This window comes from Ascidiella aspersa, chromosome 7 (assembly GCF_963924565.1).
Source record: "Ascidiella aspersa chromosome 7, kaAscAspe10.2, whole genome shotgun sequence".
Lineage (NCBI taxonomy): Eukaryota > Metazoa > Chordata > Ascidiacea > Phlebobranchia > Ascidiidae > Ascidiella > Ascidiella aspersa.
In genome coordinates, this window is record NC_139453.1 from 23,184,014 (window position 1) to 23,206,645 (window position 22,632).

At 43.1% G+C, this 22,632-nt stretch overlaps 1 protein-coding gene across 1 annotated transcript; it reads left to right on the forward strand.

Moving 5' to 3' along the window:
• The first annotated feature begins 205 nt into the window (after positions 1-205).
• On the forward strand, positions 206-22,632 carry LOC146138399 (uncharacterized). Its single transcript, XM_083394168.1, has 3 exons — positions 206-594; positions 21,401-21,550; positions 22,152-22,632. Exons 1-3 carry the CDS (start codon positions 389-391, stop codon positions 22,420-22,422), a joined length of 627 nt encoding a protein of 208 aa, XP_083250294.1. The 5' UTR covers positions 206-388; the 3' UTR covers positions 22,423-22,632.

Below are 22,632 nucleotides of genomic sequence, written 5' to 3' on the forward strand. Positions count from 1 at the left end.
CACGCCTTCGCGCGCCCGGCGCGTCGACAGACATGACGTCACGCCCCCGCGAACTCACTTTTTCGCGCGTTGCCACCTCGAAGGAAATTTTCCGCGCAGGAGCTGGCATTCGGCGCACGCTGCAACGGCGAACGGTCGATGTCGGTCTCTCCGCTCTCTCGCGCAGCAAGAATATTGACTGACTTGTTTTGTGTCGCACAGGTATACAGTTTAAAATTGCTAGTCATTTTACCACCAACTCAACCGTTGAGTGAGAGCTGTTGAAGCTTCGAAGCAAAAAACTGCATTGATCAGAAGCCGTCGCCAATCTTTCTGTCATTTTTTCGTCGATTGGATCGTATTTCGAGTCGTCGCTTACCGTTCGTCTGCCAGTTTTCGATGATCTTAGATGACGAGCCCTAACCCAGCTGTGCAAAAGGCCGCGCTCTGCTGCGCAATCCACATTCTGCTGTCGCTCGCCGTTTCGGTCCAATCTGGCAGGTTGCCGCTGCTGACCGGGGGCGACGCCAACTCCGCAAGAAAAATCACAAGAAACTTCGCGCCTTCTTTGTCTTTATCGACGCGATTTTCTTCTCTGGAGTCGCTTCGACGAAGGTGAGTTTTTGTCTATTATTTCTTGAACGAAATATGATGTTTAATTCCACTTTATCCGTGTATTCATTAGACAATATATTCATTAGACAATGAGTTTGTTTTGCCTTATTCAGCAGGTTGCAGTCATTTTAAGGTGTCACTTAGCTACGAAATACAGCTAATTTTTGTCGATAATTACCTTAACGAAACCTAAATTTTAATATCCTGTGGTCTACGGCTGTGTATTCATTCGATAGGACGTACCCTCTTGACTTATTCACCGGGTAGCAGTCCTTTTGAGTTGTCATTTACCTACAAAATACCGCCGATTACATTTATATACTTGCCGTATGCACTTGAGTTGTTGACTGTATGACGACCAAGTTTATAACTCGGGCACAAATCACGTGAACTATATAGTGAGAGGCGGGCGCTCATTCGAAGTTAGGCAAAGTTTCGCCAGCACGTTTCGGTTTCAGCCACTGAAAAACAACAACTTCTTTTAAATGCTGGCTGCGGTTTTCTCGTTACCTGCGGGTCTGTAAGCGATACTAGCTGCCCAGTGCATTTGTTTAGACGTGTGCTATACTCGCCCGTAGCGAGCGCGTTACCGAAACGTGCTTTAAAGCCCTGAAGGTCGAACTTTTCGGAGCTCGCAAGGTCAAATCATGTGACAGGAGAGTGAGGTGTGACGCGTTCTTTGTAAACTACCGTTTTCAAACGAAAATGCGAGCATGACGCCTGTGTTTTGCGTATGCTTCGCGGTCAAATCACGTACGAAATTCTAAAATAGATTATAATCCCTTTAAATCCTCGTGTTTGCGTTTTCTCGTCGTAATTTCAGTCTTTACGCGAGCTTCATAGGAGCCGAAACCGGTCTATAACATGTCGATCATCCTGAGAGTGTTTTTCGGCTGCGCCTTTGGCCCTTGGCCCTTGAAAATTTAAATTCTGTTTCCTTACATTACAAGGCGACGTTCCATTTAGACATTAGGGCAACAAAAAAACTGACCTATGCTATTTTCGTGTATTTAATTGCAAAATTTGCGACACAAATATAGAGATAAAACTCTGAATACTTTTGTTTTTAGATTCATAAAGCATAATGACATCCTTTTTTTATACTTCACAAATTTTAACGACGTTTTGACCTGAATTTGTTGCTATTAAATTTCGTGAGCATACCTTAAAAATTAAGAAAGCCAACAAGTCAATATCGGTACGTATATTGTCATTTTTTATCGAGAAAGTCGAATGATTGTGTAAATCAGTTTAATACGACTTTTAGTTTACACCGCCGTAAGTTCGTACGCGTGTCACAATACCAAACTTATAAAACATCAACCAATTAAAAATAGTATAGAAAATCAACTTTACCTTTAAAAAATATGGTATTTGTAACAATGTAAGCGATCCACATACAAAAAAATTGCACAGTAAGCGTCAAATGCCATTTACTGTGTATTTGAGAAGCCGACTTTTCACAACGTCTGTTAAATAATATAAAGTCATACCGGAAGTAGAAACAAAATTTTTAGAACGCTTACCAAAAATAGGAAAACGATTCTTCGATATGATACCTTGTATCAAAATGTTAATCTTTTTCAAGGAAATTGCTCTTGCGACTTTAGACAATAAATAGGTATCCAATGGTTATGACATCACTGCCGCGTTAAAAGACGTTACATCACTAAATTTTTCAAGTGTCCTTCAGAGCGGGCGTATTTCTATCCAAGAGACTTTCCGTTTTAAGTCGTTTAATATACACACGCCCAACGCCATTAGGATAAATTAAGGCCAGTGCAGTTGAAGTATTAGTCGGAATCATGTAAGTTGTCACGTATACCAATGTCAATCGTAAAGCGTCGTGTTGTAATATGTGACGTCACTGATTGCGTAACTATATAGTTTAAGGGCGTTTGCCTTGCGTGGCCGCCCGTTGGCTTAAATCGACCAACAAGCGGTTGAAAATTTCCTTAAGACGGAGAACTGATTCATTATATAACCGGCGGGACCTATTTAAGGACCATAGTATGCTATCATCGTCCCATGACCCCAGAAGAAACGATCGCGCGTGTATACTGGCGACGGATAAGGACTCCTGGTGCAAATTTACCCAGCCTGGGGAGAGGTTTTCGTTTGTTCTTCATGTGGTTTCAATCAGCATCATGCACAGTGTCACGTAGCCAGCCTTCCTATAAAGCGAGGTCCTGTTCGATTATAATTCGGGCCCAAAGCCAAGGGGAGGTTGTCGGCTGTTTCGGTGGTTTTCTGTTGTATAAATTGCACGCCTGCGGGCGCCCGTTGTTTGGTTTTAAAGTCCAACCGGCACATTGTACCCGGCATACAGATAACCGTTTTTAATCCTGTTCTATATAAGGTCGTTGCAAGTCAGCTTTGGAAACACAAACACAAGATACGCGATAAAACGCATTAATCCGTAAACATTGGCCGAAACGGTGATCTTCGGTACTTGAAGATCCCAGATGGTGCGACCCACTGACTGAACAAAGTCTATCGAATTGACCGCAGATACATGCGCGTGTTAATTTAACCACGTTCTCGACTTAAATAGGCACCAAGCACGTTTAAATAATTATTTACCATTTTATGCACTGGCGTTAACTTTGTTTTGCGATTCACTTTGACTTTTATTTGACCATGCCAAATGTACCCCTTACTGGTTTCCACGCGGTAATATTAACGACCAATTTGCCGCAAGCGATAACGCATCAAGAAAAACCTTTTAGGAGTTTCGGTGTCTATCAACTCTCTTCTTTCCATCATCCGGATTATATTGGCCATACGCCGCGAAGACTTCCTCAAAAATGCGCTAAGTCAACCCTTGTGTCTATTAGGTTCACCCTATATCGATTTGGTATTTACGAAGCCGGAAAGAAAGCTTATAACCTTTAAGAGGCGCGTTTTTTTATTTTCGAGTGTCTCCAGAACCCTGAAAATCTTATCCCTGTTTAAATGAAGTAAATCAGTCACGGGCCTTGAGCTCGAAGCTCAAACTGTCCAAAAGATGAAAAGCAAACTTGACAAAAAGTTTTGCAGTTCACATCGGCTTATAAACGCCGAAACTTTACTTTCCCTCTCATGCATAAAGGATTGTATATCCTACGGGCGACGTTAAATCGTATACTCTTCCGCGCATGTACTAAAAGGCAAAAAAATCGAAATTACTTTGGAAGATCTATTTGTGTACTTCGCGGCCTACCAGCATTAAAATTGCCAAACAAGGCAAAGTGCCGATTTTCCACTGCATAAAGCAGTAGGACAGAGTTTTTTTTCCGCGTGGACTCTAATCCTCGCTGAACGATGCGGAGCCCGGGTAATGACGCTTGTGATTTTTTTTGAGGTGCACAGGCTCTCTTTGGGTGGTCGGCGGCGCCTGCCCATCGTAAGTATTTGGTTTTTGGCCCACTTGATTCCTCGAATCACCACCGAATCTTATGGGACGCCGACCGTATGAAAAGGCGTGCTAAACCCCGAGTCCTTTCGTAACCGCGGCAATCCTTTTTTGCTTCTATACTGTTTGGGTAACTTTCCATTGTGGATCGCCGATGTTTTCTTACATAAGCCGCATTCGGTTGTATCGTCTTTTCGCCCGAAACTCTTCTTTTGCGATACGTCAACGGCTGGGTACGCACGCCCCGAGTATAATAGCCACTGTTACAGCGCGATCAAAGTTTTCTATGTTTTTTTAACTTCCCAGCCTGCCAGCTCTGTAGTCTCTCGAGCCGATATTGTGCGCGAATTATCTTCAATCGTTAAGTCTAGCGCTGTAAGGGCTTCTGACGATAATTTTCGCCCTCAAGAATTGACAATCTTCGTATTGCCCAGGTCGCCAACAGACGCCCCCACCCCCCGGTGTAAGAGGGGTTGGAAAGGGTAAAAAATGTAACGCCGAGCCTCGGGTGTCGGATTAGGGCGCCGCGTTGAGGTCACGACCGCGCCGTGCTGAAAAAGCCGAAAATGTTTGTAAATATGCGAAGGGAGAGATGTAACTCGGCAGCAAACCTTTGCCTTACTCCGAAGTTTATAACTTTGCCCGATAACGCGATCGAAATGCAAGCGCTCGTTGTGGCAAGCTGTCAGCAGGTAAAGCGAACACTCCTGCACTGTTATGTATTCGTAAAAGTTTCGATGAGAATTTGGGAAAATTAAACTGGACTGGAGCTACTTAGATTAGTAAATGTTTATTTAAACCGTATCGCGCTATAAGGCACTTTAGGACAACATGACGCTGATACCGTTTGTAGACATTGCCTTTGAGGCTTACGTTTGATGTATAGTTATAAATGAGCTGACGTCAGACGGTAGCACGCGGTCTTACTGCCGCAACCGCGTAATTTACACAAGGCACGCCATCATACCGGAGTTAAACCCTTTGTAAGTCTGGTACTACCAGTACGCTAAGTTGTGCTGCAACCATGTGTAGTGTAGGGCAATTGGAGGCAACGCAAACTCCTTTTAATTGCATCAACCTGCCTATAAATACTTGAGACAAATCTGCACAGTTGCCACCTAAAATTATAATCGAGCGGGCGTCTGCGAGCAGTGATGACTGACGGTTTCTCGGCAAGCCAAATGCTGTCAGATTCGGAGTTGCGGCGCGATCACTTTGCCTTCTTACTTCAGCCTGTCTACCAAAGCGACTGGTACATCACTAGGCTCTTTACGCCAAGTCGTGTAGATCCAAGACAAATCTGACAAAGCTCCGTTTTCTTGCTGCGTTGCGTATTGCAGCGTGCGTCGCATATTTGCCTGTCGCCGTCGCTTGTGTGCTTGGCCGTCAGGCGTGGGAAACACGCCAACTAATTAGCGCCTTTGGCTTAGCTCTCCTCCGCAAAGAAATCGCATAGTTTCACGCGGCGGCTTTTTTGCGACGTCACGCGAGTTCAAACGAGCGGCGATCCTTGATTAATGAGCCGCCGTGCAGCGTGTTGTACTTCGGCAACTAACGCCGAGCGGCTAAGCCGGTTTGGATTACAGTAGTTATAGGCGTTTAGGTTTCTACCTAAAGGTCGCCAGCTGCTTTCGGGCCCGCCACGACCGGTTATAAACATATGATCAGATTCTGGAAAACGTACATGTTGAATCACCAATAATTAATGGACTCCAAATACAGCAAGGATGTAAAATATCCTCCCTATTGCCAAGTACCACAGCCTGATCTTTTTAATGTAGCCTTACAACTTTTTTTCATGTCTACTGATTTAAAATGCGCCCGAATCTTGTAAAAAAACAATTTATCAAAATTTGTTTTATGTAAGGCCGTTTTAGTCCATAAAACCGCGATGTGCTTCAAACCCTTAATAGCTAGTTTGGAAAATCATTCAAAGTCACTCATTAAGAAAGTACAAGCTGGGGCATTTTTATGTTCTCACTTGACCCAGTCGCAGTCGGGGTGGTGTTGGGTAACGCCAAGTTCCGCAACCTAAAAGCAGCAAACAGGACACAGGGAGCTTAGAGCAAGCTCCCGACTGTAGAATATCAACATTCCTCTTTCGCGACTCGCCAAATAGACTTAAATGCCATATATGGCCGTTGCTGTTTTAAGTTTCAACCTGTAGGTTGTTCAACTTTAAATGACGTTTTCGCACGAACTAAAGTTATTCAATTCAAAATTAGGAGCATCACCTCATCGTGGCTAGCACAACAGAACATTGAGCTTCGAAAAGTGGGGGATCTAATTTATTTGTATTTGTAACTGCTGCATTGAGCGACATTAATATTAAACACCAGTGATTTAAATAATGAAATATAAGTTGCAAATAGTCTTTTAATAAAGTTGATGACTAGTGTTTTGTTTTGTTTAATCCAAACTTCCTTTACCCCAACGCCACACCTATTTTACTCGCGAATCACGGAATGGGACTTAGTTGGCTAAACTCAAAATACGATGCCTAAAAACGGGCAAAATCTATCATCCTAGAAAAAGCATTTAACGAGGAAAAAAATGGTCGTAGTCGCGTCATCGAACCGTTGCTGTCCCAAAATAATACTTTTTGGATTACTTTTGCACCGCAAATAGGTTTTGGGTCGACGTTTAATTTGCTACAGTCGAGCGCCCAAGCGCCAGTCATCATCGGCAACGGCTCTTAAGTGTCGCCGAGAGCCAGTCTTGTACCGTCATTAACCCCGGATTCGGTTGACCGGATTTCGCCGCGTCTCGAAACTGTTCCTCGCCGCAGTATTTTCGGAGTTCAAGTCGCGGCCGCGTTTGGGCGCAAACATTTAGCGAGTTCGGCTGTGGTTGAGTTGTCAGCGACGGCAATGGCTGTTGAATCTCACTTTCGCTTAGACGCAGCGGGTTCCCATCGAAGCACGAAACCGCCATGGCTCAAGCGCGGGGTGAAAAATGCAACGCGGTGTATAACATTTACGTGCAATCAGCCAGTCGACTTAGCTGCTGAAAAAGCAACCGCGGCGAAATGTGTAAACCTTTCCTGATTTTATCTGGCAGCGACACGGCGACTTTATCCGGCAACAAAACGCTACTAAGGAAATCCAGTGTCGGTTTGATTGACGCTTTTAAGTGCCCTAAGCTGCGCCCCGGTATTGCAGTACAGCTTTGTTGTTACAAGGGAGTAAGATTAGTCGTTGCGGTTTCGTTTTTTGGCTCTTAGGTCAGTCAATTCTCCTCAAAGCTACACTCACCCGTCCATGGACGCCGATTAATTAACCTAAAATCTGTTTGATCTGTGCCTCTCTATCTGCGCGCGTTTTGGAATGTCCAAAAAATGGCGAAAATCATCGGGCATTCATAAGTCATAACCTTGCCAGGCACGTAAGGCAAACACGACAACTGCATTGTGCGACCGGGCCGGACAAAAGATCACAGGCGGGACGATTGAAAAGCATGCTCCCATAGCTCAAGACGCCGCGCGGGGGAATACACACTAGCCGATTTATGCCGACGACGGCGTCGCGAGGTGCACCTTTCTCCAACCACTGCGACCCATTTGTCAGCTGGGTGGGTTATTTTTTACGCGCGCATTCTGTCACAAAGAGACGCGATTTAGACGCCGCCCAAGCGCAAACAGCCCAAATGTAGGATGTCGTAAATTTGCGGTTCATGAAACGGGCTGATATCAAAAGCGATTTTTCACAGCGAAACTGACATTTTTGCCAGGCGCGCCCAGAGCAACACAAACCTTCTGTTGTCAGTTTATTTTAAGTTTGAGTGCACCCCGAACCGAGTCGACCTACGCTTACAAGGGCCCCTAGGGTTTGAAGCGGTTTTATTTTAATCCAACTGCATTCCGCGTATTTCAAACGGATAGCCAGCGATGAAACCAGCCGGTTTTGCTGTGGCGCCATTGACGAGCAGGATGCCTTATTTATTTTACTTCGATTCTGCCTACAAACACTCGACGGTCATTGTACTTTCCCGTCACAATATGCATTACAACTCAAGTTCTCGTTGAAAGGCAATCTGCACCGATAAGCTCTCTGTAGATTTTTAAGGGTCCAATATGGAAGCTTCTAGGCTCCGCAACCGAACCTAACCTAAAGCATGTAGCAGACCGGGATTAAAATGATCAAGTTTCGTGATTGCGGTTCAAACCGCTTCAGTGGCGCAACGGATCAGCAGCACTTGAGAAGAAACAACAACACCAAAGTTTTTGAGGAGTGGTGTGTAGATGGCGATGGACCAACAATATAGACCATGGCTTCATGTTTCGTCGCGTTGTTAAACAACATTCCAGCTGGTGACCCCAAGGGGTCCGAATCGTTTAAGCCAACAGCCCCGGCCCCATCCCAGGCTTTAAAAGCCGCAAAGTACAATAGTAAAGCATTTGTTTCGTGTCACCGATGTGCAAGTTGACAGGCCGATGACAACAACTCTTTGTGGTAAAATAAAACGCGCTTACCGAGTTAGCTAGGCAGCAGCGCTCAGTGCACTTAAGTGCACCTTGCGGACACATGAAATAACGGTCGATTAGTTTGAGACCTGAACACACCTGCACGTTGTTGTGCATGACCGTTAGAGGCGAAAAGGCAGTGCTACTTTGGCAAAATAAGTTTTGTAGTCGATTTCGACGAAGTTGATCTTCTCTAGACAAGTTTCCTTGAAGCACACAGTGGAGAAAAGGCCACGAGTTAAACACAATTGACGCTAAATATACTCCACCATGTTCTTTGTGTTTAGCGAATGCCGCTTTCACATTGACGCGTAACAGGTGCCGTTCCGGTTCCTTGTCGGCAAACTCCTGTTCGAGACGCAACAAACAGAGAGCTTAGCGGTTTGCGGTCAAACAGCCAGGCCGAGTCGGGAAAACGGCACGAACCCAATATTAGGGAAGGCAAAACGCCGAGCTTGGCAACTCAAGCACGTAACAAACGCCAGTGGTTTCTTTGTAACAAGTCTGAGGAGCCTCAACGTTTGTCATCCGATACACGGAATGTCCCCGTATAGTAGCCAAACGAAGAGCATAACAATGTACGGACCGCCGCCTCTGCAAAGATAGCCATAGGGGCCTGGGAAGACAACATGAATTCCTTTTTGAGGGGACACGGTCGGTCCTGTGTGTTTCTTGCGCGCACAAGAACAAAGGCAGCGAGTTACTCGACCGTTGAACGCGCGCGGAACGCCCCGATGATGTGTACTCTTTATTAGAGACTCAGCGGGACCTTTCTGCTGCTATGACCGCGTGACCCTCACAGCAACCGAAGCGTCACCAGCATACAAAAATAGGGAAAACTAAAAGAAATGTTAAATAGCTTTCTAAGATGGCACCTTCGAGACTTCGAAAGCAGCAGTTGCAAGCAAAAGCAAACTACACACCTTTCGCTTTGTGTGGGGAATATTGCTTTTTTATCCACTCATGCCTTGGGAACACAAGTAGGCCTACAATGCCACAGGTTGCGGTTTTACGTTTAGCAAGTAGCCTACTGTACTCTATCTTCATTAGCCACACAACGTACCTATCCAAACACGTGTCTTGTTGTGAGAAGGTACTGCTGTGCTTGCTGTGCATACGTAAGTTTACGCTGTTTGGGTTTATACGCAGTCAAAGCGCATTTAGATTCTCAAACATGTGTAAACTATGAACCCGATGCACCTATGTTATACTAATTTTCACGTATGACTTTGTGCGACCCGATTGCGGACCCTGATTCAAAGATATGGCTGAAACGTGTCGTGCAAGGCAAATAAATAGGCTAACCTTGTTTTGCACAGGTTGCCGGTCTACTTGTATATCAGGGTGCTGCGACTTGTTGGGCTAAATAATGTGGTGTTTAAGCCTTGTAACGGCACCTGTTCACTCTCAAAGCTTGCTTTGTTTTCTTCGAGGAGAAGCATGGATCGGTTACTTCGATGCAGTGTTGTAATCATTTAAGTCAATGGCTTAAGTGCTCCTACGTCACTGTTTTTAAATGACCTGACTTGAACTTAAGTCATTTAGTAGAATAACTTTGGTTGAAATGTGGTATTTTCATTATAAAAATTATTTTAAACTGTGGTAACTTGGTGGAAGTAAGACCATTAGCTTGCTTTATGTTGAATTTTTGTCATTTTAGTTACAATATTGCTCATAATTTGAAGTTATTGCTCACAATCGGGAATAATTGCTCGTAAATCGTGAGTTATTGCCCATAAATGAGTTTCACATTTTAATAGTTTGACGTTTTATTTTTATATGAATGACTTGACTTGGACTGGTCTGGCAAGCTGATGGCTGCGACATGACTTGTTATGTTTTAAAAAGACTTGACTTAGACTGAAGGTATTTTACCCATGACTTGATTGGTAGATTTATCATTTGAAAATGACTAGATAATAAAATTTAAATACATTCAATTGGAAAAAGTATAAAGAACAACATAAAAGTTACTCGCAACAATAGAGAAAAGTAAATGTGCGTGACAAGCCCTAAAAGCTTCGAAGTTCGCTTTTCGATTAGCCTTAGTTAAATCGATTGGTTTCGGCTTCGATTCGTTAACTAAAGCATTGGTTTCTCATCGGCGGTTGTAAAGTAAGAGACTGGCGTTTATCTGCAAATAGAAGAATCGCTGTGGTTGGCGTTTTTATTGATTCACATCACTCAAAACTAGATCGAAAACGAGATGCGGCATCCCGGGCTCGTTTAAGTTACTCGCGGTAGCTTTCGGCTTCACAACTGAAACCCACTGCTAACTGGTTCCGAGCAATTGGCCCTGGTTTGTGTGCATTCACCTTCCAAGTAAAGCGAGCCTTACGATAACCGTTCCTCGCCGCGCAGACCGCACATATCCCGTATACAGCACGCGTTTTTGGTGTTTTTCCATTAGCGAACGTCAACCTTACTGCTCATCGCCAATCTTGTGAGAAGAGAAAGCGCCCGCAACCCAAACCGCCTATATGGAAACGTGTTTATCTTTTACGGCGACTTTTCTTCTCATTTTGCTGCATGACGAAAGAGGAATTTTTGGAGAAACTTTGATACATATCACTGCTTTAAATAACGCGAAGGTTGCCGCAAGTTTGGGCCTGACGATCGCGATTGGATATAAATTTTAATTCAATCCTTGCCAACTTAATTATTGTTAAATGAAGCAGTTTTAATTTACTATGTAATACAAACCTGTTGCAAGCTTAATAAATTGAATTGCATCCGCAAACATATCATGTGACTTTATATCTATTAAGGAAATAGTTTGCGGGCAGGTAGAATTGACTACAAGGGTCGAATTTGGCCTCAGTTTGGTGACCCTTGGTCTACTTCAGGGAGATCTGGTCTTTTTAATTTAACAAACAGTAAATAGAGAAAATGTAACAGGGCTAAATCAATGGATCCATTGTTTGACGATTTGTCCAAATTTTCCTCCCAACTTTCGACGATGATGCGTTTATTTGGAACGTGCACACAGTCGAAAAACCACACGATCGACGTCCGATTAATTACCACGAACACGAGTAATCCCGTCTGACCTTAGACGCGAAATGCTGCAACGCAAATTCTTTGCAGTAAACGGTGGCTTGTTTTGATTTAGGAGCTAATTTGTTGGAATCGGCAGTTGTGTATATTGGACCCGCTTGTGGGGAGTGTAGCCGACTAAAATTCATCCGGCCAGAGATTCGGGAGTCGGTTGCGTTTAATTTAATTTCTCTTTAAATCTTTCGGGCCCGGCACCACTTATCGAATCGTGGCTGCCGTTCAAATATATTCAGCGACCGTAAATAAATGCTCATATTGGCAGCAATTGCTGTTCATTATGCGTATACTTCACAAGAAATCATCTACGCACACCATTCCAAAAGTCTTGTACTTGATTGGCGAGTTTGGCGCATTTACGAAGAGCATCGAAAAGTTACGTTTACAAACACGTTTTTCCTGCTGCGCTGCAATTAACGTTAAGGATGTAAGCATCTTGGCCATGTTCTAAGAACGTACAGCGTCGTGATTGGCCGGTGTCAAGAACAACCTTCAAGGGTGTGTCACCGTTTTTATGTGACTCAACTCAAACTGCGAAGAAGCGAAACCTGCTCACGCAGGCTGAAGAAAAGGGGGAGTTGTTAAACACCGACACCATTTCGTGACATAAGCGAACAAAGAGGAGAAAAGACCTTTTTTATATTTTTTGAGATAAATTTTATACGTCCTCGTCTGTTGTGTGGTATTGGATTGAATTTAACTAAAACACTTTTTAATATATAGTGGAAAACTTCCAATCATGCGGAGAACATCCTGTAAATGTATATAGATAATTAAAAGACCTTTACCTACTCCATAAAAAGGTGTGTCCTTATATAATCCTAAACCATTGCAGCAGGTTTCCGCTTGAATCGGCAGTTTTTTCGCATTATAAAGCTATATTCCAGCTATTATTACGACGAACAGATGAAACGAAGTACTCCTTTAGAAATATGCAAGTTACAAAGGGCCATTTTGTCACAATGTAAGAGGAGTGAAGAATGGCCAACAAGTGAACGGAGTGTTATATTGACCCTACCCCCGCCCACGATTTCGCATAAAATGGATGTTTCGCAAGACCGCAGAAACCAAAGGGCACAAAATGAAAGGCCAATATTGAAACAGTAGCGGTGGCTGTTGTTTGGTGGTCTTTATCTGCCAGGAACCATGCACAACTCACGCGACGGAGTGAATCACTGATAAAAGCGACTGCTAAGTGCATTTTTATTGACCGATGAATCGACGGTCTGCGCCGCTCCAGGCCGTCCAGAAATTGACCTGACGCCTTTAAGTGTTTTCCGGGGTAGATTTCAGGTCTTTGTTTGGTGAGGGCAAGGGGCACGGCAATTGGCATCACAAGGTTAGGCCATAAACAAGTAAAATGCCTGCTGATTATGAGCAAACTCAAGACCACCTACGTATTTACAACGTTTGTCAAGCTCAAAGAGCAATTATCATTTACGTTTAGTTGGTGAAACTAACATGCCAAGTTATCGCTCTTTTCCAACAAAGGAAAAAATCACTGAATGCAATTGTGTTTGCATTTTTATAGTTAAATTGACCACAAATATAGCTTAAGGCAGTGGACCTTTGTGGTTGTGACTTGTGGCACCATATAGAAATTATTAGCGGCACCCTATAGAAATATTTTTTTTCTCGTATTTTGGCCAAGTTGTTAATTGTAACGTTGCAATAAACGAAATTGAAACAGCACATTGACTGTGCAACAAGATGGAAAAAAAAACTTTTTAATATTTGGCACTTTTATCTTACACAAAACAATTGTATCAATAAGCTTACCAATAAAGCAAATTAAATGAAATCTTAATTAATTTCAAATATCTCTCAACACCCTGGAGCGTTACAAATGAAACCCTATAGCGACGCGACACCCCGGTTGAGAACCACTGGCTTACGTGGACATGACCTGTGACCTCCCTATTACATCCACCCTTGGTGTTTATTTGGTTTTCGTTATTTGGCGTGTGCAGTCTGTCGCTCGATAAATGTTTTGCAGCACCCTTTGGTCAACACAGACTTGAGACTGGGCGCCCGGGTAAAATACGGCGTCTGGCCAGCGGTTAGCGGTTGGCCGGGGTCCGGTAATTTTCCCGCGGCGATTTTGGGTGAGAGCTTTTCGCGGAACAATGACGCCAAAGAACCCTGGTGGAAATTACCTGAGGGCATACAATTTGGGTCGATTGTTGGTTGTTTCGCGCTAATGAATTAGTTTTATGATCGGCAAGCATGATGAGCCTACACAATTACGGATAATTGTCAAGTTTAAGTGCAAATTAGATTTCGCATTAACGATACTTGCGAAATAAACGAAAGCAATCCAGTACCAACGAGTATAATTAACTTTAAAATGCCTAACGAGGACTTTTTGACCTTTGTAGCTTTTATAACAAAGTTTTTAGGGTAAAAAAATCCACGGCATTTAATGAGGATTCTTTTTTTTCGTAAAACAACGTCGTATACTTCTTAGTTTTTGCCATTCGATTTGGTTGAGTCGCCGTCTGCTGTCGTTTACATGGTTAGATATGTTAAAAACGTTTCTAAACAAAATTTCGACAATATGTGAGAAAACTGCTGAAGACAAAAGAAGACAGGATCATATCAGTTTAATTCGAACTTGTATTGTTAATGTCGATATTGTGTTCGCTGACAAAAAATTCAACGAAGAAAATTGGGTCGCCAAAGCTTTATTGTTGTACGCTTTCGTATTTAATTCCCTGCGAGGAAACGCTGAGAATCATTGGTTTTGAAAAAAACTTTAACAGCCCGTGGTTTCTTAACATTGTATGAAGAATCTTATACTGTTCAAAAAAAGTATGGCGTGACCCGCGGTTGATAAAAAATAATTTGTATTGTCTACTTCTCGAGTAATTTGTTTTCACAAAGTAAAATTTGTGATATTAGGGTTTGGTAAAATGCCTCCCCCCCCCCTTGTCTCATACCAAAAAACGCAAGCCGGGGACCACTGCGTAATTACGCCGGCGCCTGAGATAAAGCGCTGTCAACAGCCATATGATAAATGATTGACGCGTGCCGCGCACTGTACGCCTGTTTAAACCAGGCAATCTGTAGCTCTCCGTACCGCGCTTTAATCCCGTGTTTTCGGCCAGGTAAGCCCGATAGCCAACAACAGAGCTATCGTGTCTGACCGCGGACGGATTAAGAGGTTCATTGCCCTTGTTGTTTTTACGCGCCTTCGCCCCGGCCGCAGCGTCTTTGGTGTTCCTGCCGAGTTGCGTCCATGAAAAGGTTCGAAAGCGCCTACACCCGGGCACTTCAGGTTGTTGTTCTTGCCTCCTGGCTGAAGACGCGGACTCGCTTCGTTATAGCCGGTGCTGACGACAGCCCTGCAACTGTTGACGACTTGAAACTGACCGCTCTCCAGACACGCGTTATACTGTTGCCGGAACAGTGGTGGGGAGGGGGGGGCGTCTAATCTCGTTTAAACGACAGACACAGCGGCCGGCAACGCAAGCACGTTGCACGCAAATAGCGGCAAACAACAGAAAAATATTTTCGTCTAAATGCCCGAAAAACAGATCGAGAGGGCGTCGCCGAATGCTTGTGTTTTTGAGGAATCCTTTTCCGAAGTGCAGGACTGACGTAAGAGGAACCTTGTCGATTTGTTGTGTCTCATGCACATAGCGGCTCCTAAAAAGTGGTAGGCTTACACGTCAAATACCCACGATCAGGTTGCTTACCGTGGAAGGACGTCACGCATAAACCCTTAAAGTATCCTTAGGAATTTAGAAAACACTCTCTCTTATCGCGTTCAGCGCATTCTTCATGGGCACAAATGCGTTGATTGTTTGCTGGAGTTGCCATAGCGCGTGTTTTTGTCTTCCTGTTTTTCACCTATGATCTATTTTCCAGGAACCTTCTTGTTTTTTTCGGCTTTGTGTGACAATTTGCTGACAAGGAAGCATACAGAAAACCGAGATTAACCTCGCGACCGAAGGGTTTAAATGTGCTTTTTGCTACAAATGATTATATCACAGGGCGTCGCTGGATTAAATAGTAGCTACTATTTTGGCATGCTAAAAATAACTAAAAATAGCCATATTGACATTTGGCTGAAAAAAAAATAGTAACTTTATTTAAATTCAACATAGCAATCGCAAAATAAAGTTGTAGCTAATAAAAAAACAAAAATAACGGTTACATTTTATCGAGTAGGAGAATCATTAACATGAAAATGAATAGACGAAACGAAAAAATATCGGTGATAAATGCACATTGCGTTTGCGAGATTTTTCGCGACGCAGCATTAAAGCTATTACTGAAATGTTGACACGGCCTGCGGTTTTGGCAAACCTCCACTCGACACACAATAGCAGCACAGAAAATCGCAAACCTGATTAGGAAGTTTTGCCTAAAACATATTTTGACCATTAGCCTTGTTGTGTGACGTCTATTGGCTGCTGCGTCAGTAAATTTTCGAACAAAAAATCTATTCGATAGAGCGTGAATACTGACACCATGCACGTTGATGTAATAAATTCCGAAGGTGTTTATAAAACCTACAAGATTACAACGTTACACGTCTTAAAAAGGCATGAGAATGACTAAAGGCATTACCCAAACGGGAGCACGTGAACTTTCCGAATTTGTAATGTAATCATGACAAGGCGAATTTCGCGAAATAGCACATCAATGACGCCTTTTTTAAAACTTTATTTCGGTGACAAAAAAAAAAAATACCTTTTTGATAAATTTGGCATACATTGCGACGCCATTGTGCAATACCTATAGAAAAACAAACGGCACTTACTGTTTTTAAAACGTTTCCAATTGCTACAAAAGTTATGCAGCGAAACCGCAATTTAAAATACGATTAAATGCCATTCAAAAAACTATAAGTTTTGCTGTTATTCTAATGTGGTCCAAGGAAATGCCCGTGCCCTCGTATAATACGCCTTGCTAATGCCACAATTATATAAAAGAAGCAAGATATATTCACATTTTTACCATCGTGTGCTGATCCTTGACGCACAAAAGCATTGACTTATAGTATAAGTCCTCTTCTCGTAGTCATGTTTAAGTTATTTTAAACCAGATTTAAACTTTCTAATGTTTTTTATGTGCCCATTAGTTCCTCAACCTAACTATCCTATATTTTTACATATACAGCAAACCTAGGTCGGGTTTGCCAATAACAAACAAAATACAATAAAGCATGAGTAACTAAAAAACGAGGCCATATATAGGTACACCGGAAGCATACTACTAATTAACTGTAGTGTATATGGCTTCACTTACGGCTCGTTTTGAAGAAGCCTCAGCCTCGTACATTGATTGATTTTTGTGGCAGGCAATAAGGATTAACGCCTGTCTGTCAGCGACCCACAGATTATTTGTTTGAACACCCGGCCCTTGAGCCAGCTTAGCCGTGTTTTTCCGTTTCCAAACCAATAGGAATTAAAGTCTTGGGTTGAGCCTCTGAGGGCCCTTATCCTGATGCCCTATGGCACTTCCTGGAAGCTTTTGGGATTGCTTTACCCTTGTTGATTGATGACGGCGATTTGCCTGTAGGCGCTAAATACCTTGCAAAAACAGCAATGTTAGTGTATTGGAAAATCGAACGTTCAGCAGCATCGCAAGCTATTTTGGGCGTTGAGTTTTGCAAATTTTTACTGACTGCGATAATTGGGTGGAGGATATGTACAGTTGTGTCAACTGATTGAGAGTGATTGTGAAGCTATACCCCCCGTAAAGTGCTGTTTTGCCACTAATAAACTGACTTTGCATCCTCTCCATACCTCCCACGGTTTAACACGAAGCAATTACAAATGTTTTTTAACAAATTTGCGCTGCTGACTACTGAATTAAAGTGTGTTTTGCTATACTGTACCGCAAACCGTTAAACGTCACCCTTTTTTAAAACGACACAAACATGACTGTACAACGGATGTTAACATATTCAAGGGACAAACACTTTTTCTTCTGACTTTTTTTCTTTCTGAATTTATATAGACTGGAAGGGGAACGTTTAAAAATAGGATAGCCTTTAAAACGCAATTGAGTTTGAATTTGTCTTTATTATTTTACCACGGAATACAATATGTCTATAACAAAAAAGCATATATTTGCTGTAAATTTAACATGGGAAGGTGACATTAACCAGTTTGATCGGCTTTGTGTGTGTTATGTGGTAACTTACAGAAGCACTTGTTACGATTGTCAGTTTACTAATGCAGTTTATGATTGTGTGAAATAATTTTATTTCATCGCGTCAAGGGATATGCAATCTCTTGACAAGGCAAACACCAGACTTCGTCGTCTACAGACACCAACCAAATAAAGTTAATTCAAGTGATCGACGAAATGTCACAGCAGCAACAAGACAAAGGATGTGACGTTAAAATCGAGTTGCTGGGGTGCCGCAGACAGCTTTATTGAGCTGTAAACTGTAAAGTTAATTGTGCATGCTGGTTAAGTTAGTCAAAAGTTTGTCTTTAACGGTGGTGGGTTAAACCGTGGACTTTCTACATATGACACTCTATACATTGTACAGTCTACAATCCAGTATATTTAACTAAAAATTCCGCGACAAACACAACGTTTTCTGTTAATTGCTTTTGCGTCCAATTGTGAAACTAATGATCGTTTGAGGAATTATGCTTAAAGTTTAAGTTTACAATTGTATATCAAAAAGTTATAAGAAGTAAATAAGTCTAGTAAAAGAGGCTATTCTTGTAAAAAGTGGGACGTTTACTTGTGAGTCCTAAAACGTGTGTGTGCGACCCACTGAATGTTTGCAAACTTAAGTCTGGGAGCTAAGGCAAAACTACTTAATTTAATTCGAAAAGTTCAACCAAGTCTTAGCTAGAGTGTACTCTTTTATGTTATACGTGTTTAAAGTCGCCTATTGGCGCGAATGGCTGCCTAATACAGTGGCCTTTTGGCGAAGCGGCCATTGAAGATCCCCGGAGTTTTCCTGCGAACTCGCGCGACGTTCAACCCACAACCGCGGCCCATTGCGCATCACAGTACAGTGCGCTGTAGATGAGCGTAGAAAGGGCGATGCTAACAAAGGAGCGGCTTCGCATTCCATAGTAATCCGTAATACATAACACACACACACAGACGCAGACACGCGCGCGCCAACTGTAAGACTGGGGGGCGTTTCCACGCAGACCGTCGCCACCAAAGCGTACGTGATTGCCTGCTAAGGGGGTGTGCTGCGCCTCACGCCCCCCTGGCCAGGTACCAAAGGCGCCGCGACGTCGTCGCCGCGCGGATTCTCGGCACGGTCCCGCGGGCGCAAAAACTTGCGACTTTCGGCTGACGAAATCGTCCGTCAGCATCCTCGCTTGTGCACACATACCGTCCACATCAAATGCGGATTGGCGAGATCAAATGCGACCCATCGCACCTATTGAAACTACTCAAGCTCAGGCTCCGGCCCTGGTTGTATATTCTGCTCTGCAAGTCCAAACTTTGCGGGCGCGCAAAGGCAACGCATCCAGTCAACAGAAAGCGACTTCTATGCAGATCTGCGCAGCGACGGCGATCGTTAAATATTCAATTAGGCAACGTCTAGACAGCGCCCAGACGACTGGGCGTTGAAATTTCAATTTCAAGTCGAGGGAGCACGTGGGGTTAGTCAAGTGCAATTAGAGAAACTTCATATTTTCGCTCACCAGGCTGAGTCGTCGTTATTAAAGGTGTTCGAGGGTCGGCAACTGTCTCTTAACCTTCTCCAAAATCTCTCAAAATACACTTGAGCACCGTGCGTTTCAGCAATCTAGAATATATCTACTCTTTAATTATTTAATATGTGCCTTCAATTGAATTTTCAAAATGCGTTAGTCTAAAAAAATAAAACGTTCATGGAAACTTGTCGTACAGGAATTTATTTTTACTAAAGGAAATAAATTAGGCGAACACAAACCTTTTAGTCTTTACATGCAAATACACCGTAAGAAGGTTATTCAACCTGATCGTCATAAGTGATAAAGCTCGCTAGCCGCTCCGTTGTATCGCATCTGTAGATCACGGGAGACCATGCCTAACAATTGCCGATAAGTTGAGGCACCTGCAGCATTACTTACGCCGACCGCGTGCGCCTAAAATAGGAGAACGAATTAAGGCGGTAACCTGACCCGCGTTTGTTTACTATGCGTTCTTGGTTTGGATTGAATAGAACCTAACATTAATTGCCACCGTTTTACGCTAAAGTGATCTGACCGGTTCGATATTTTAATTATATAATCGACTTAGTGTATTTTGGGTATAAATAGCTCTCTGTGTTGCTTTTAGAGTAGGAAAATGGATCGTCACTAGTTGTTACTCGATCGAGTCGAATTGTTGCACAAAAGAGTCAAATGATGTGAAAAAAAAGTAAAAAAAGTTAGGACCATCTGCTAATTTTACAATTTTCAAAAGACTATAGGCAGTTGGACAACATAGGTAGGAACTGTCGTTCAAATATAAATGTTGTTCATAACCCGGTTATTTGTAATAGCACCATAACGCCAATGACCCATTGGCAGTTGACCGGGAAATTAAACAGTAATCATTGCTCGTTCAAGCAACTGAGAAAAAATTAATTAAAACTTTTTTTTTAATTAAAACGTGAAAATACACATACTTTACTGCCGCCTAAAACGCGTAGCAAAGTTAAAAAAATTGGAAAGTGATATTACCAGCGTAGGAAGGTACTGACGCAATTTACTATACTGAAAGTCCAAAAGCCGAGCAGAAACACCTCGAGTAAACCCCGCGGTGCGAATGGATTCCTAAAGTTCTTTTGTCCTGTTAACGCTTCCAACACGGAAGTGTGTTGCTAAGGGCCTTCTCTGCGCATACGTAAGAAACCCGGCAAAAAAATGTACAGTTTATCTCAGCAAAAGGAGCGCGGGCCAGCTTCGGGAAACCAATTGCGCAAGAAACGGTAACATTGTAACAAAATGTGAGTTTTGGGGGGCGGTTCAGGGGTATTGTTTTTAGTCCGACTTGTGTCACGAACCCCGCGGTTTCTCGGCGAAACGCTGACTCCTCGTTTCGCATTTCCCAAGCTTAGAAGCTTTTTGGTCCACGAGCTTGTACCAACAAGGCTGTATCCTTTTACCGCTTTGACGCATCCCATAACTTAAACGAAGTGTTCTGCCGCTGTTCGATTTCTTTACGCAACGCCAACTGCACCCCCCCCTCAGCGCGTTATGACCACACAGCACCAAAAACTGGCGGTTTTTAGGGTTGGCGTGTTTTTTCTAGCTATCCCACGGATTTTGTACACAACATGTAAAACGTTTAGAATGTTTTCGACCAAAGAGAACTTTTGTATCCTTTCTATGGCGAGTCGGTTTAAACGCTCACGACCCTGCGACCCAGACACCTGAAGTGTGCAAAGCTTGCTATCTTTCAAGTTGCCACAAGTTATACCTGGCCAAATACCGACCATGATTCTGTTGTCAAAACCAACTAGGTATCATCTGTCAATTTGACAGGGTTCGCTCTTGTGTCCACAATGTGCGAAGGCACGGAGCCAGCTCGTTTGAGGCCCCTACATAATTTACCACAAAAGTTAGTCAAATTTTCAACTGTTTTGCTTTTGTTTATTGGTTACGAGTCGCTTGGGCTTTGGCGTCGATTGTGTAAATATAGGTTTACTTGGCAACCCATTTTGGCAGCTAAAACCAAAGCCTAACAGTGTTAATTGCTGGCAAAAACAGGCACAATTTAGATTTTTAGGGCCACATAAAAACAAAGATATTCCGAAAAATAAAGTGATTTTGACTGTATTGAAGGCACAAAGATTGCACAAGAAACTATCGAAATTAAAACCTTTCAAATGCAACTATATGGAAATAATTATCGAGTTTTTCAACAATACGGTAGCTCTTTGCTAATCTTGTCACAAGCCGGCTTCATTCCCGTGTTTTGTGACGTTACAGCAAACGTCATGCGGCCGAAACAGCCCTCCAGGACAAGATGTCGCGGACGAGAGCCCACCATCGGCGGAGGGCCGTGCTGGTGGACATGTTAGACCTCGTCGACGCGTCGGGCGAAAGTTGTAAATGTCTACTTGAAAGAAAACCTCACAGGTGATTAAGCCCGATCGAGTTAAAAACTGTACGGTTTTCGTGTTTGGGCTTACTAAAAAATATTTCGAAGATTAGTTTTTATTTGAAATCATTGGATTCTGTCTCCGCAAATAATAGCATGAAAATATTTTTTTCGGTACGCAGCCATTACGCTGAATTAAAACCTGTACGGTTTTCGTGTTTGAGCTTACTAAAAATTGTTCAATAGATAACTCTTTTTAAAATATTTAAAATTAAAGGATTATTCTTGCGTATATAAAAGCATGAAAAGGTCTTAACGTTCAAAGTATCATTTAGAGACATATTTCGTTGTCTTACAACTTTACAAACGTTTCGAAGTCATTTGTTTTTCTATTTTTTTTATTTCTATGGTGTAATGTCTGGCTGGTTCAAAATGCGCCAAGTTCCAGCCTTAAACCTTCCAGTAGGCATTGGATCAAAATCGCAGGTGCTGATTTATCCAAAAAAAAAACTTGCCTGTAAACTCCCATGTTACACCCATATATACCTCACGCTTATGTGTTTGTTACATGTGTACTGAATCCAACCTAATTGCAGAGCGAAAAAGTTCATTTTAAAAGATCCTTTTTGTTTCTCGCAGCTGCCACAGCCGATGCCCGCTGGTAAGCCGCATGAGTTCGCTGCTGCAATTCTTCAACTCTTCGCCGGATCAGCAGGCAAAGAGCGGCGCGAGCTTGGCCTCGCTGTTGAACAACATGAATCACAAGGATCGCGCTGTGATGCGCGGCATCGTTATTCAGGAGCTGCGGCGTCTGCGCATGCGCATCGTGCTGCGCAGAAACAAGATCCTGCGCAACTGGCGCCGACGACACCACTCGGTGTTCGACAACAAGCAGCTCATTTCGTACTGAACTCCGGCCTTAAGGCGACTGCGAGGGTGCTTTGACTGCCCAACATAAATCATCAGTCTCTTTTCGCACCTCACCGCTCTTTAGCCTTCTGTCTGCTGTCTGTACAAATTCGCTATTTCGTCGTCACGCCGTCGCGTTTTCGGTCTTCGCCGATTTGCAGGCCCCCAAAAGGCGCCGAAGAGGGATACTGGACCCGATGGGTTTACGGGG

Coding starts and splice junctions, on each gene's coding strand:
- LOC146138399 (XM_083394168.1), top strand. CDS start 389: ATGACGAGCCCTAACCCAGCTGTGCAAAAGGCCGCGCTCTGCTGCGCA. Junction 595..21,400: donor CTGGAGTCGCTTCGACGAAG/GTGAGTTTTTGT, acceptor GTGACGTTACAG/CAAACGTCATGCGGCCGAAA. Junction 21,551..22,151: donor CTTGAAAGAAAACCTCACAG/GTGATTAAGCCC, acceptor TGTTTCTCGCAG/CTGCCACAGCCGATGCCCGC.